Source organism: Ruditapes philippinarum, unplaced genomic scaffold (genome assembly GCF_026571515.1).
Source record: "Ruditapes philippinarum isolate M1 unplaced genomic scaffold, ASM2657151v2 ctg25398_1_1_1_1, whole genome shotgun sequence".
Lineage (NCBI taxonomy): Eukaryota > Metazoa > Mollusca > Bivalvia > Venerida > Veneridae > Ruditapes > Ruditapes philippinarum.
This window is the reverse complement of record NW_026856660.1, coordinates 1-15,756: the sequence shown is the minus strand read 5'-3', so window position 1 is coordinate 15,756 and position 15,756 is coordinate 1. Positions and strand designations below refer to the sequence as shown.

General features: G+C 31.6%; 2 protein-coding genes across 2 annotated transcripts; both read left to right on the top strand.

The window, feature by feature from the left end:
• Positions 1–449: 449 nt before the first annotated feature.
• LOC132747238 (DENN domain-containing protein 3-like) lies at positions 450–7,832 on the top strand (the record flags this gene model as incomplete). Its single annotated transcript, XM_060736568.1, is given in 12 exon segments — positions 450–543; positions 1,050–1,165; positions 2,129–2,270; positions 2,648–2,784; positions 3,422–3,588; positions 3,802–3,933; positions 4,709–4,883; positions 5,220–5,362; positions 5,824–5,992; positions 6,424–6,620; positions 7,223–7,344; positions 7,695–7,832. Coding segments are annotated over 12 exon segments (1,732 nt in total), but the record flags the coding sequence as incomplete, so codon positions are not given.
• Positions 7,833–7,938: 106 nt separating this feature from the next.
• LOC132747237 (DENN domain-containing protein 3-like) lies at positions 7,939–14,560 on the top strand. The gene is made up of 6 exons (XM_060736567.1): positions 7,939–7,944; positions 8,286–8,490; positions 10,027–10,145; positions 10,850–10,975; positions 12,065–12,183; positions 13,667–14,560. The coding sequence occupies exons 1-6, from the start codon at positions 7,939–7,941 to the stop codon at positions 13,755–13,757; spliced, it is 666 nt and encodes a 221-aa protein (XP_060592550.1). The 3' UTR covers positions 13,758–14,560.
• Positions 14,561–15,756: the final 1,196 nt, after the last annotated feature.

The window sequence follows — 15,756 nt, the reverse complement described above, 5'->3', positions numbered from 1 at the left end:
AAAATTTTAAACTCTAAATTTTGGGTTTTTGAAATAAAAAGGTCGAAAAGGGAACGATATATCTTTTTGTTTAAGAGTTTACTAAAATAATTAAACCCCGTCAATATTTTAACTTTTACTTAGTAGTTTTATTTCATTAATAATAATGTAAGATGTTTCTTTATACATCACATTTTAACGAGGATACTGCATGCTGGGAGCTTTATAGATATAAAATGCAATGGAGATAGGAAACTTTTGAAAACCTGATACAGAACCAAATAATTATGTGTTTAATCTCGATAAAAAAGACTGGAATAGCAAACAAAAACATAAATAGGAAAAAGGCATGAAATGAATACTTGCAAGAAAAGTATAATTTTTATTTGAGGTGTTAATGTTACAATGCTCTGTATTTGAAAGAAAATGTCAGGTCAAAGTTAAAACAGTTAATGGTATATTCATTGCAGTGATGTTTTACTCAATCTACAGCCAAAACGTAGATATTTTGACAAGGGTAGTTTTTTGGAAAAACATGTGTCGGACAAGGATTTCTATGAAAGGGTAATATATTTTGCTACTCATCATACGAAATAGAAAATTACTTTAGAGAAATTCAAACAAATATAACTAACAAATCAAAATTGATTTTTAGTAATTGTGTCAGTTCATGAGCGGCACCAATAACTTTCAATTGTACTCTCACAAATAACACAGTAGCTATTCAAAATACAACAGACTGTATCTGTCAAACAAATTCTTTTACAAACCAATCATAAATACATTTTATTGTGAAAATATCAACTGAATGCTTCATGTATTTTGATTTGTAAAGTATTTACCACCTTAGTTATACAAACGTTAATAGTAATACTTCGTATATAACAGTAGTTATACAACCCAAATGGGTAATAATACCGCAGAGTTGGAAGCTCATATTATATCAATCAAAACAGGTTTCCATCTAGAAATGGTACGTGCCTATCAAGTTCGAACAATTTCTTGCTAACAAATGGTTTTAGGTCTGCTTTAAGTAGTATATATATTTCTTTGTATCTATTTATTTTAAGGTGTTTCAAACGAAAATGTTTGAGACATTTTTAGAAGAGCAGATGAAAGGAAAGACGGACTATTGGCTGGAAATAATTAGACAGCGTGATTTAATGTCATTGACGAGATCAAATGAGTAAGTCAAGATTACCATTATAATTCATAAACGTTGTATTTGTCGGTTACTGCTTGTTATTTTGACCCAATTGATAAAATAAGTAGAATGCAAAATTTACTTTTATTTGTATTATTAGTTTGCTGGATACTGATATTAAGTCATTTGCAAACTTTTTAGACAAAGTTTACAATGTGTCTTAGTCCAATTCATGTGAATATATGTATGTGTTTAGTTTATATAGTATGGAGAAAATGTGATTAGGTTGAATAACCAAGTTTATGGACTAGGCTAGAGGTCGGATGCCGAGTTCAATATCATGTTAAATATTTACCGAAATGTTCATATAAAATAAGTATTTATTATATGATCAGAATGCAATTCTTCATTTGGTTAATTTTCAATGTTACAGGACATTCTGTTTTCATGCAAATAAGGCATATAGGATTTTAATTCGCGGATGGCAAACACAAAACATTTCACAGTGCTTTTGTTCATTTGTATCCGTTTCTTAAGAGTGTAAATAATCAAAACGCATTTAATCATTGACCTCATTTTTGAAAAAAAAACCTAAACTGTCAGAATCTACTGAAAAGTTAAATGTATCGTTGATTTAATTTGTCGGTAAGTACCCTAAATCCCATAAGGAAGACGGATACATTTAGTTACAAAGCTACATTTTATGACGTAGGTTTATGTATATAAAATTTGGCTAGAATCGATTAATGATAAATATCACTTTCTTTCGACTGGTATGAGACTGCGTCTCAGTTAAACGCATCAACGGATAACTGTTAATCATATGTTAATAAGTCATATAGTAATAATGGCGACTATATGTTGGACACATTCAAAATATTTATATAAAAACAATGTTTTCTGTATCATTTTTGTTAAGTGTGTCTATCAGTCCTCATGTACTCATTCATTTGCCAATTGATCACAAAAGTATATTATATTTTTGTAATAAAACATGCACACTAGGTCCAGGTACGCTCTTTCTCATGATGAGACTTTTTGTGAACAATCAACTGAAGAAGAATTAAAGGTTCTCTATCTGGAGAACTTCACAAAATTAGAGAATCATACCGAAAACATAAAGCTGCAGATATCAAATAAATTAGAGGTATGCTTTTCATACTTTTATTATTACTACATGTACTATGTTCAACGTACATTTTATACAAGTATTTTGCTATTGATGCCTAAATTCTATTATCATAGATGAATAGCTGCGATATCGATGTGAACGGCCTTGTACTGTGCTCAAAGCAAATTCATCATATTTATCTGGAAATATTACTAAACACAGATATACTTTCGTTGGAAAACATTGTATTTCCTTGTCTTCTTTTAAATGATCATAATACGTTTTGTAATGCAATCCAAGTACCTTAATGCATTAGTTTGTATGTTTGATAAAGAAAATTTAAAATGGATTTTTTTGTGTACTTTACTTGCTGACTGCTATATAAGCTTTTATAATTTCGTCATATTTTTCAGAGTTTGTGTGACTGCGAGGAGAAGGCATCTCTATACTATATCCGAGCAATGTTCAAGTATGCTATCGACGAAAACATGGATGCATTGAAAGATTTCATAGACATGTTAATAACAAATGTTAGGATATTACCTATACAGTATGCATGATGATATTTATACAAAAAATTAACACCAACAAAATAAAAAGAAATAAGAATAAGGAAAAAAACATCAACAAAAAATCAATATAAAGTTTTTAAAAACACCGAGTTAAACATGATATACATGAAATACTTAACTCTGTAACGAGAATGATATATATACATGTACGGATCTGATAAAAAATTATATGATTACATATTTATCATTTTATATGGTGATTAGATAAGCATTGAATAAGTTCTTTTTAAATGTCCCCCCAAAAAATTATGTTTAAACTTTCATGTGCCATCACTCTAATGTTTACACTCTCATGTGCCATGACACAATTGTTTGAGCTATCATAGTGTAATTTAAGTATATACTAGCATGATTTTGTCACTTCTTTCCTGTTGCTAAAATGGACAAAAATAGAATCCATAAAGAACGCACAAACTATATTATGCCTGGAAAAGAACCACTGAACTTTATTTTATAAAGGTAAAGGTCTTGTTTATTATAGTATCACCCCTACTGAAAGGGCCAGCCATATCTGACTTATGAGACAATCTTTTGTACCTCCCAACTTCTACCACTATGCCAGGCGCTAGGCGGAAAGAAATATGTAACCATTCATTTCTATCTAATTATTTATAGGATTGTGTCGGAATTATACAGTAGATTAACAGAAGAAGAGGAAGAGGAGTTCATGAACTTACCCGGACATAAACATATACTGTACTTTATAAAGGAAAACAATGAACGCAAGGAAGAACGCTATAGAATTAAAATGGAGCCTTTAAAAACACCGGACTCTGACCTTGGTAAAATTTTGTTTTCTTCTTTATAATGTTTTAGGGCATAAAAGTATACATGTATTTCTTAAGCTTCGAGCATTTCTCTTTTTTATTCTAATTTAACATTTTTTTTGTAAATATGTACAAAAGTTTCAAGATGTATAGCAATTTAGCAACAAACAAACACTTAAAAATGTAAGGAATATAGTCTTTTGAATTGTATGGTGATTTTTATTGCAGACTTTTGTATGTTAGAGGAAATTGTTTTATTAAATGACATGTCGAACAACAATAAAACAATTCGAGGACTGTTCGATGCCTTGTCTGTAGTGGAATCAAAGTCTTCAGCAGATGAGATTGTACATACTAAAGGTAATTATTCTATACAAAATTTCTTTTCTATTAGATTGTGTTGAATGGAGCTTAAAGAAACTCTAGAATTTAAACTGTTCTTGGCATTAATCAGTACTAAGCAATGAATGTAAAGTTTCTTACACATTAAAAGAATGGCTTGCCTTAAGCGAGGTCTGCAGACATTTTCACACAAAAAAACTTACGACAAATTTATATCGTAAGAGAAATCTTACGATAAATCACCTTTTCAAAAAAATCTTAAGCAAAACACTTAAGTGTAAAATCTATCGTAACTTTACGATAGGTGTTCCACGCGACAAGCAATCCGATCCTTTTTTTTGTTTTTGTGGCAAATGCACCACTTTTTAAAAGAGTTTACAAGAAGTGGCCCAAAATTGATAATTCCAAGTTTTACCGCTTGTATAAATACAAATTTGCGAAAATGGTCTAAATTTAAACCGATGCAGGGGACGTCGGGTTATAAATGGGCCCAAATAAATTCATTTGTCGTTAATTGGAAAAGCCCCAAAGTCAAACGTCAGCATCCGTCTACAATGCTGGCAAAATTTTAGATTTGGCCGTGTAGTGCCCTGGGCTCTTTGCTTGTGGTCCTATATTGCTGGATTTGTTGGAGGAGGCGTTCATTGCATGCCTTATTTCCTTGTTGATTTTGTTTTCATATTTCATTGTTATATCTGTTTTGACAATTGATAACATACAACTAGCATTGCGGCCAGCTATATTTCTTTCTTTTCTGAATAAGATTTTAAATCATATCTTAATTTATTTGAAGTTGTAAAACAGGCCACATTCTGGAAGTTGAAACGTTGTTGGGACTACAATAGGATACAGTGTAAGAAGATTAAGTTAGAAAGACATATTCTCTCAGATGAGGAAACGATTCTCAAGATCTCAACAGGTTGTCAAACGGACTTTGGTTATGGGCGTATCGGACTAACTGATAGAAGGTTAATTTTATTAATTCTCCCAAACTGATAGTTCGGTGCCTACTGAGTGCCCTACTGGTGTGAATGGGTTATGTAGGGGACTGCCTTATTGATCTTTATTCTCTTTTCTTTTCGTGATACGAGTATAGGAACAGTTGGAAATCAAGATGTCTATTTTACACTGAAAAACAGGCTGTATAGCAATTTTCAGTATTTTCAAATATCAAATTTAAGCGTACTATATCTTACAAAAATTATTAGCTTAGACTATATGTGTTTTGATAAATATTTGATTATAAAGTAATATTTTAGTTTTGGTTGAAATTGGAATAGTATTGTTCATTTTGAATTATTCAGATTATTTTTCCTGAATGATGTGACGAACCAATACCAAGAAATAGCAAAGTTGCGAAAGATTAAAGCTATTGAGAAGGTTGACATGAATGGCATGTTCTACGGCGTATTGAATGGTGTTCAAGCTCTTAAAATAATAACAGAAGGTACCTTCTTTATGTTTTATATTCTGTTTACTTGCACATCAATCGTTTTATTCGATTCTGAGTATTTACCATTATATAACCGAAATCTTAAGTGAATGCCTTGCTTTAATGAATGAAGAACCTTCATAACAGAATATATGATACGTTATACTGGCAGTCTGAGAAAGAAATGCGTTCGACATTGAGAAAGTGAAAACATCTATCTGCCTCAAAGTTAATAGGCTGCTTTTCCACATCACACACATTAACATGCAGACATATTAAAGCAGATATCAGATGGTAAACGCGGATGTTTCTTGCCTTAACCATAAATTGATGTCATCGGGCTCTTTTTGTAATGTTCATTACAAACGTATTGCAAAGTAATTTGTTTTTAAACACTATTAAGTAGATGCCATAAATGTTTTTTGTAGATTTAATCAATTGCTAAATGAAGTTTAAAATCTTATCGTTAAATGTAGGGGTAGGAACAAATTCTTTCACAATTCATTTTAATGAAGAACGGAACTTGTTGTATTTGGTTATAAGAGAGATGTGGGCGGGGAAAGTTGTGGCGCAGGCGATGAAGGACGTAATGATGGTACAACATGCTATACAAAACACACTTCTCATTGATGCTGTAATTGCTAGGTTGTATAAAACAGTTAATTGCTCTGTAGCTAGTTTATGCTTTTTTTCAGACCATGTTTATACTAAGCTATATAAATACTTGTCATGTACTGTATATGGTCATAAAAAATGCAAATGTAAATTCCATATTCAAGTTATGAGATTTAAATGTTGTTATATTTTTCTGGTCATTCAAGATCATTTAGCAGCAATGTTTAGTATTCAAAATTGATTACCGCTCAAGCCGGTGCTTGAGGGTTGAGAGATGACACGTTTTCATTATCCCTCATGTACAGGCTCAATCAAACAAAGTTTGCAATTTTCATGTGATTTTGTTGTGATTAATGCTGCCAAGGGATCATCCGATTTCCAGAGTTCTAAATTAATCATTGTAACACGTATATCTATTAACTTTATAGTAGAAAAATAACGAATTCGTTTATTTTCCTCAGTGGACATGATGAATGTTCAACGCATTTTATGAAGTCGGAGATTGTGGCAGTGAAACTAAGTTACTTTTATGAATTATATCTAAATGGTACACATCACCTCTCTGATAATACAAAAGATGCCCTACGGATGAAAATAGATGTGAACTTTGGTGAAAAGGACCAGAAAACTGTTTATTCACTGCTTTACACTGGAGGGGGTAAGAATAAATGTTTTAATGAGCAACATTTTAGATTTTTATCAAAGAATTGCATATAAAGGCACGCGAGACTACCGTGTTAAAAGTAGATAAACTTCACTTTCGAGGAATATTCAAATTAGGGGGAGTTTATTTGTTATGTATTATATTTATCATTTAAAAAGAAAACGATTTTAAAAATGTGGAAAAACAGCGTTGCCTCAGAAGCTTTAAAAAAAACAAAATTACATGAAAAAAGCAGTCTCGGTTTAATTGAGTCTGTACATGAGAAGAAAAAATGCAACATGCCTCACGTCCACAGGATCTTGCCTGAGCGGTACTAAATTTTCAACACTTAATGTGCTGGAATCAATGATCCCGAAGGACCAGATGATTATAACACAAAAATGGGCAACTTAAACGGCATTTTTTTCTGAAGGAGACTAAATGAAAAGCTTTGTTTTTTATTAAATATATTATATATAAATGATGGCTGTCTTAAAAACATTAAATCCTTAAAACATTATTGAACACCACAGGCATCAATGCGTTTCTATAGTATTTCAAAAATGTTTTAAACAATACACTTTGAAAACATGACATATATTTTTATTTTCTTTCAGAAGGGAATATTTCCCAACCCAAGCTATGGTGTGGTTTACGTGACGGTATAATCAAAGTTTACAACGCATTGACATGGCTGTTAGATAGAGTTATATACCTAGAACTCAGAAATGCATGCATAGTAAGCTTATTTGATAATATTGTTATTGAATACAGCATATTCATGAACTATAAATTAAACAAAGATTATATACATTTATTTATAGAACGATTTTTTTAATTTACATTTTTTATCCAATGTTCTTAAACAGACGTTAAGTTTAATTGAACTAATATGATTTTTGTTTTAAAATATATTCGTCTTTATCAAATAAGCAGTGGAAGTTAAAAAATGCTTTTATCTATTTTAATTTAAAGCGATTTTTTCATGTAGTGATAGCAAAATGGAAGCTTGGGCAAACATAAGTTGCCTGTTAAACGTTACTGATTATTTTTTGTTAACTTTGATATCGTTTATGTGTTACTCTATAGGCGTGCCTTACACCGGTTGATAAAAGTCACGTTTGGGTGGGCTCTGCTGGTATTCACAATCATAGACGTGAAGTCACTAAACATGTACTAGGACAATACTTGCACATCCTGAACCCCCCAAAAAAGTTGTTGATATAGCCGTGTCTGATGATTACAAGGTATGTGTTTTTTGAAAATATTCAGCTAGTTATGAAAACGAAATGTAAAGGATTTAGTAGCAAGAATAAAGGTATTTAATTTGCTGATGGCAGTTAGATATAAATCTGAAATATTCTTAAAAAATAACTGTTTTTGTAATTGGCGTAAATGCATACAATGAATTAATTTATTACATTCCATTGCCGCTTTTGCTTTTATATTCGTATAGGTTCATCACTGAATTTATTGAACTCGTTTATATAATGCTCACTAGAGGTTCCCTTAATAATATTTTATTCAACTTGTTCAATTAATTTAGTATTGAACTTACACTCATACAATATTCTCAATATGTTTGTTGCATATAAATGTAGTCTATGGAAGTTTTATAAAATTATAAAGCTAATCAGCTTCTTGATACGTACCTATAGCAATTGTTACATGTAGATATAGTTCTATTTATTCATCTGCCATTTCTATATATTGTTCTTTGGTTTTGCTAACAGTTGGCGTTACTATTTCAGAAGCGTGTATACTGCAAGCCTCGACGGGACTATAATAAGATGGAATTTGCAAAATTTGGCCGAAGATAGAAAGAAAATAAATCTTAAAACTGCTATCACATCCATTAAAATATTCAAAGACAGACTAATATGTGGTACTTTTGCTGAATAACACACATTCACAAGAATAATTTCGTTGCAAAGTCCTGTTTGATATAGATAATTAAAAACGCATAAGAGCTAGTTGTTTTTTTTGTAGTTTTTTTTTAAAGATGATTCTTAAAAAGCTTAAGCAATTAATTTTTAAATCCCTATCATAGAAGGTATACAGTTAAAGAAGAAAATTTAGAAATAAATGTTACGGAACTTAGAATAAATATTTAACTATGAAAAACAAACCTTTGCCATATAACACTTTATTACCCTTCCAGATTTTTTCCGCCTTTTTGATTGGATATTGATCACCCGAAAGAAATTGATATAACCGAGCCAGACGGGTAATATACACATTAAATTTCCCCGATTGGTACCCCACGTTGTAAACAACATGCGCCGTGCGATGCGCGTACGGTTTGATTTTACGCGATATAAATTCCGATTTATAAGCACTTTTAAACTATCAAATGATTAATATTTACCAAAATAGAGTAATGATACATATTCTCGTCAGTATAGGAAACAAATATGACCTTGTGAAAGCTTGATATTAATTCCAAAAAAGTGCGTTCAACAGACTACTCCTTTTCTCTTGTTTACATCCGTTATGTTCGAAAGAAAATACGTCATGTATTTATGCAATCTCCACACAGTGATCTCCCCTTAATTCTTCGGCGTAGATCTCTGCCACCAAGGTCCCAATATATCAGAATTTCTGATATACTATATTTTTTCAAAAATTGTTTTATCTACTGCTTTTAGCTATCAGATAAGTTTTCTCTCATTTATTTAACAATGTTTATGAATAAATAAATAAATAATATGAATATTTAGAAATAATTTTAAAAATTATGAGATTATTTTCTACCGAGACGATATTTTGATATTTTATATTTTTTAGCTTTTGAATTTATTTTTCGTTATTTTGTATACTTTCGATAATTTTTTAATAAACTATATGGAACGTAGGCACTAAAAGTAAAAAATAAAACAGAAAGAGAAAAATAACGTTAGATTTTCTTTGTAACGGTCTATATTTACATTTGAATTTCGACGTTACGTCATGTGACTTTCATCATCATGTGACGTCTTTGAAGGCAGTGATTACAATTCTGCCAAGGGAGGTAATCACTGTGAGGAGTTTGGTATTTATGTGACGTCATGTTATGGTGAAGGGGTATCCTAAAGGGAATCTTATTTCGACGTTTCATTTGAAGTAGCAATGATTTATTTTAAAATCGTCTTAACTCGGCACGGGAAGGGTAATAAAATTATTATTTTGGTTTTGGAGTGATATATGTGGATATATTACCTGCCAAGATAAAATATCACCCTCGCCTAACGGCTCGGGTGATATAAATCTTGACAGGTAATATATCCACATATATCACTCCAAAACCAAAATAACATATAATATAATACTCCCCTAATTAAATATCAGTATACGCTGACAGATTATATTTTGAATTTAATAAGTTAGTCTGAAATACATAGATTACATATTGTTTAAAACGGGTCCTGCTTTCTTTTTTCAGGAGGCTTTTCAAGTCTACTCATATGTGATCTAAATGCAACTTTACTTAAGACATTGACTATAACTGAGGACGGTGGCGTGACGGAAATAAGTTGTTTCCACGTTCTTGAAAACGGTGAGGTGAGTATTGTTGTTTTGCCTTTCACTCACACCGATGAGGTCAAATGCTAACTTCATGCCAGGAAAAAAGTCCTCCTTCCTTCGTGGGGTTTACTATGGATTATATTTTCCTAGTACACTCGTTCAGCAATAAACAGGTATTAAGGGACTTCACTGAAATATTTTTGACATGATGGGCTGGAGATATTATTTACTATCTATGTAATATTTGATATATCTCCGACATATAACTCGTGTGCAAATTCCAAATATTTCCCTCACCGTGGTTTTCGAAAATAATCAGTTTTATTATGCAAAATAACCGAAAAAAGAAAAGCGATGCAACACTTTTCACTCAAATTGGGCTAAGAATATCAATTTCCATTGTATTCTGGGTTCCTTAGATTTTTATCCTTTGCAGATTTTTCCATTTCAAATGCTTCACTTGATTTGGGTACAGAAATCAAATTTTATGTTTTAATACTTTGTCACCTCAGTGGAGTTTCTTCACATGGTCACTTCTGTAATTTCAAAAAGTTATTCAATTTACATCAATAACTGTGTGGTAAGAGTCACTTTATCTATTTTCCATAAAAATATACTTCCTAGGAACGGTTTCCATAAAATGTTTACAAGCATACAGCAGGTGGTGATAGTATATAAACATACGTATTAAGTTTTCGTTCATTAAGTTTTTAAAGTCTAACTATATATTTATATTATAGGTGTGGGCTGGCACAAGACATGATGGCAAGATACACGTATTTGATATTTCCACAGGGCATGTGAAACATGTTATATCTATTCCAAATTGCCGAGGAATCAGTAGTATTAATGTATTTGATGACAAGGTACAGTATACTTTGTTTCTCGCTGATAATGTTTATTTCATCTTCGAGTAATGTTTGTTTGTTTGTTTCATTTAAAGCCTTTTTCCAACAGTATTTCCATCATATAGGCGTTGATTAATGTAATAGAACAGTAATGAAATGTTTATGAAAAAAGTGTATATTACATAAAGTATTTAGATATCAACACACATGTGATTGCAAGTCTTTCACGTGTTGCCTCTTACTAAAACTTATGACGAGTGTGTGTGTAGTCTATGTTTAATAAGGGTCCATCCGCCCATTAAGGCACAAAAAGCTACTCTCACTGTCGAGTACGGACCTCGGACATATCACCAGACATGCCCTTAAAGAGATAATTTTGAAGCACAAAATGGTGATAATTTACCACGTGGCAATTTCCACGAAGTATTAGCCAAAGATATGAATTTTGATACTAAAGTAGGTCACTGTACGGCCGTCAACGAGAGCCTAAATGTACAGTAACCTGGGACAATAATGAAAGGAGATAGCTCTTAAAAGAGCTGTTGGTGCCAAGCAAAGGGCCTGGCTTACAAGCCGTCATTGGCACTAGGGGCTCACGTACCCTAGTACACCATCCTTGTAAACTCTACCTACTTTGAAGGGCCACTCTTCTCGGCTTTAGTCAGGACACCGACAGTTAACTTCATGCAAGCTAAGTCGTCCTGTCTTACACGTAACACCGAGCTGTAGAAAACATGCGAACTTAATGTCTTACACGTACATTGTAACATTGGTTCTTCAATCATCAGCCGATGCCCTGTGTCTTCTCAACGACGTACACGTACCGAGAGGAAGAAAGAAGACTTATGACGAGTTACAAATCGTAGAATTTATATTATAAAATATTGATGCTTAAGGTAGTTATCAGAACAGAACATATGTTTATTAACTCAAGTTACATTAGCAACACATGAGTATTATCAATAAAAACAGTTGTAAATCTTGTAGATTTACACATGACATGTTTTAATATTTCTGCATACATAACAACATTTTGTCAATTTAAAATGTTTAAATTATTTATACTATTTCAGTTTTTTTCCGAGATAATATTTATGTATATTTTAGATCTGGGCTGGTTTAAAACACGGCGAAATTTATATATATTCTGTAAAAGATTACAGCATTTGGAAACAATTACAGGGACATGAAGATGCAGTTAAAGTTTTGTATAACATCAGAGAAAGGTAATATAACATGCTTAAAATGTCAATGAAGTTCAACACCGTTAGAATTACACATAGAAAAAAAGAAACACGTGAACGAAGCAAAAGACGTAATAAAGTAAACCGCAAAGCTAGTTACCATATTGTACTTATTGAAATAAATGAATGAAAAATCTGTGATGGGGTCGTATCCATGTGACATTTGATGATTCCACATTTCATGTTTATCGTTATTTTTTACAGTATAAGGCAAACTAATACGATAAATATACTTTACAATGTAACCTGATACCTCATATATTATGCAATAGCAATAGTCATACAACTGTGTGTAACAAAACTTTTAAGCTTTATAAATTATAGCAAACATTCGTTTACGTACAACCTTATATCATCAGCTGAATTAGTGAAGAAAAAATAATTGTACTTTGTTGCATGCAATTTCGATTCGGTATTTTATCACTATGTCATAGTTATGAAACATTTAATAAAACTTCTTTAAAGGAAATCAAAAGTACGTGCTGTTTTTCCCTATATGGTGTGTTAGACATACTAACTACATATTTTGCAGTATTTTTAAAATAACTTTGAAAGTGTTTTAACTTACAGAATTTTTGAAAATAACTCAAATACATTTATCGGTATCGATTTATTTCCTTATTTATATATTTATTTATTTTTGACAAGAAATAAGTATAAGTTAACACCGTCTAAAGCAAAAACGATTGATCACAAATTATTAAAGACATGTTGCGATTTTTTGTACGATTCTAATGAATCCGATGCAAATGTAAATAGGGTTTTCACATACTTGTCAATACCATGTACTAGCGAAGAGTAACAATTAGAACTGTTGTCAATTATTTATTACCGTGTTTTGTGTAGACGTATCGTTCAAAAGTATAAATAAAAAATATAATACAAGACTATAAATGCGAGTACCGTGAATAAAATAGAGAAATACAGAATCCCTAAAGAAAGTTCAACGCGACAAAATTAAAAATGATGCAGGCTCGGTTTGATTGAGCCTGTTCATGGACAGTACTGGAAAGTGCAAGTTACCGTCCACGCCCCCTAGCACCGGCTTAAGCAGAATTCAACAATTTAAACACGACAAATGGTGAAAAACCAAACAAATGATGATAAGTCTAAAAACTTACTTGATCCGATAATTTTAAACATATCTCTTTTAACAAGTTTCGAGCTACTGCTAAAGCGAAAAGTTATAATTTATTTTATTTTGCTTGCATTTCGTTGTTGAAAAAGAAATCAGAATTGTTTGAATCACATAAGGATCTGATCAGTCATGAAATTAAATGCGAATAATGAATTAAAATTATTTGTAGTATTATTAAGCTCTTATATCTGTCTGTCTTTAGTATGGATATAAATAACGAACTCACGGTTGCATAACAGTTCAATCTTCTATTTTCGTTTTCTTTGTGTGTGTTTTTTATCTGCTTAACAATCAATCTAATCAGTATTATTTTGATCCTCATTTCAGTAACGACGTTTTGCACAGTTACATGATCTCCGGCGCAGGCAGCAGAGATGGTCGTGTCTGTGTATGGAATGCTACTGAAGAGACGCTGTAACATTCACGTGTCTTTTTGTGACTTAAATATACTGATCACGTGCCGCCACGTGACCACGTGATACCGTGATGTATCTTACAAGAGTGTTGAAAAGAACATCTAAAAGAGCGTCCGGGCCGATGGTTAAGGTCGTTGACTTCAAACCACTTTCTCCTCGACGCTGTGTGTTCGAATCCCTACTGGGACTTTGGATTCTTTCATGTCAGGAACCTATCCAGCTTGATTACGAACGTCAGTAAAGCTGGAACGTCGCCAAATGACCTATACTGTGTCGGTGTGACGTAAAACCCAATCAAACAAACAACTAAAATATATTAAATTGCTGATGAGTATTAATGACTTGAGATATTTTTTTTATCTCAATCAACAAGCAAAGTGTCTGTATTTTTATTATTATCAATATAGATCTGACAAATTTTGTTCATCAGATTTTGATATGATTCGCGTTGTTCGTTACATGCATTTTTCGTTATATAAGTACTGAGCAATATTTATGTACCATAATATAGACATATAAAATATAGCAGCCATTCTCACAAACCAATATTAAGATTTAACTCATGATAAGTTTTAAGTTTTAAGTTTTGTGTGAAAATAGAAATATCGTAAGATTTCTTCTACTATAAATTTATCATTAGATTTTAGCAAAAATGGCTGCAAAATGCTGCATATTTTTTATGGTTGTCAATGTCTGTAAAAGTGGTATGTTTCATATTTTAGCAGAGATGCTCTATTTTTTAAGATGAAATAAGTGGATTTATGTCATTTGGCATACATACTGGTAACTTCAATATGAGGTAACAAGTAAATATTACTTGTTATATTGGCATCTATTTTGATTAGAAGATGGCAAAACTCCTTGTTAGATATACAGTTGAGATTCACCAATGACATTAATATATTAATCTATAAGATTAGTTTAATGTTAAAAATAATGGTTACATTAAGTATGATATCCTTAAATTGGTTATCAATTGTATCGACTTCCGAAACTATTTTTACTAAACTAATTGAAATTTATTATGAAATAGTATGCATTTTTTTTTAAATATTATAAATGTATCTCTTAAAACTGCTTGTATGTTTTTTTTCTTATCTTTAATTTAAAACTCACAAGAGAAAACATAGCTATGTACAAAAGGGCGTATTCATTTGCTAAAACATTGCTACAGCTACGTGGAAGCAAGATATTTATGTAATTTAATTAGATTACTTATCTAGAAAATTGGATACCTTTATGATAGTGCATTCTATCTGTTTACAAATGTAGCAATTTTGAAAACTTTATGCTCACGTTAATTATTATTATACTGTCGTAAATAAAACATTTGTGATGCGTTATTGCTTTCTTCGTCAAATAAAGAAATAAAACGAAAATAAAATGTCTCGTTATCTTTTTTGAAATGACAACTATTGTAAGAAATTATTCGTATAAACATGATTTAATGTTCTGTTGGGGAAAATGATATGAGGTTACAAGGTAAAATTACATTAAAATAAATTAAGATGTTTCAGAGAAAATTGATATATCACTATAAGTAAACTTTTGGGATGTGTGTGTGTGTGCGTGCGTGTGTGCACGTGCGTGCGTGCGTTCGTGCGTGCGTGCGTGTGTGTGTGCTCCGGTTTACGTTACCTATCAGGGTCAGTGTGTCAGCTAAACCAATGCAAAGTGAGGTTTAACGTACACTGTGAGGTAGGAAAAGTGCTACTGTCCCTCCTACAGTCATATAAGGTTTATGAGCTTAAAATAGTATAGACACTTTGTGTTAAACCATGAAAAATAATAGGCACGGTATTGATATTGAGGTTTTCAAAAAGCTTGCAGTCAATTTTTAACCTATCACCTGCTGAATTTATGCTAAATGATTGAATTTGGAGCAGTCCTATAAAACCTTTAAGGATTTCAATGTCAATGTACAAAGATAGAGCTACTAACATCTAAACGAAAATGAAGGCAACAAGTGCTGGTTAACTGCTTGACAGTCTGCTGAGGGAA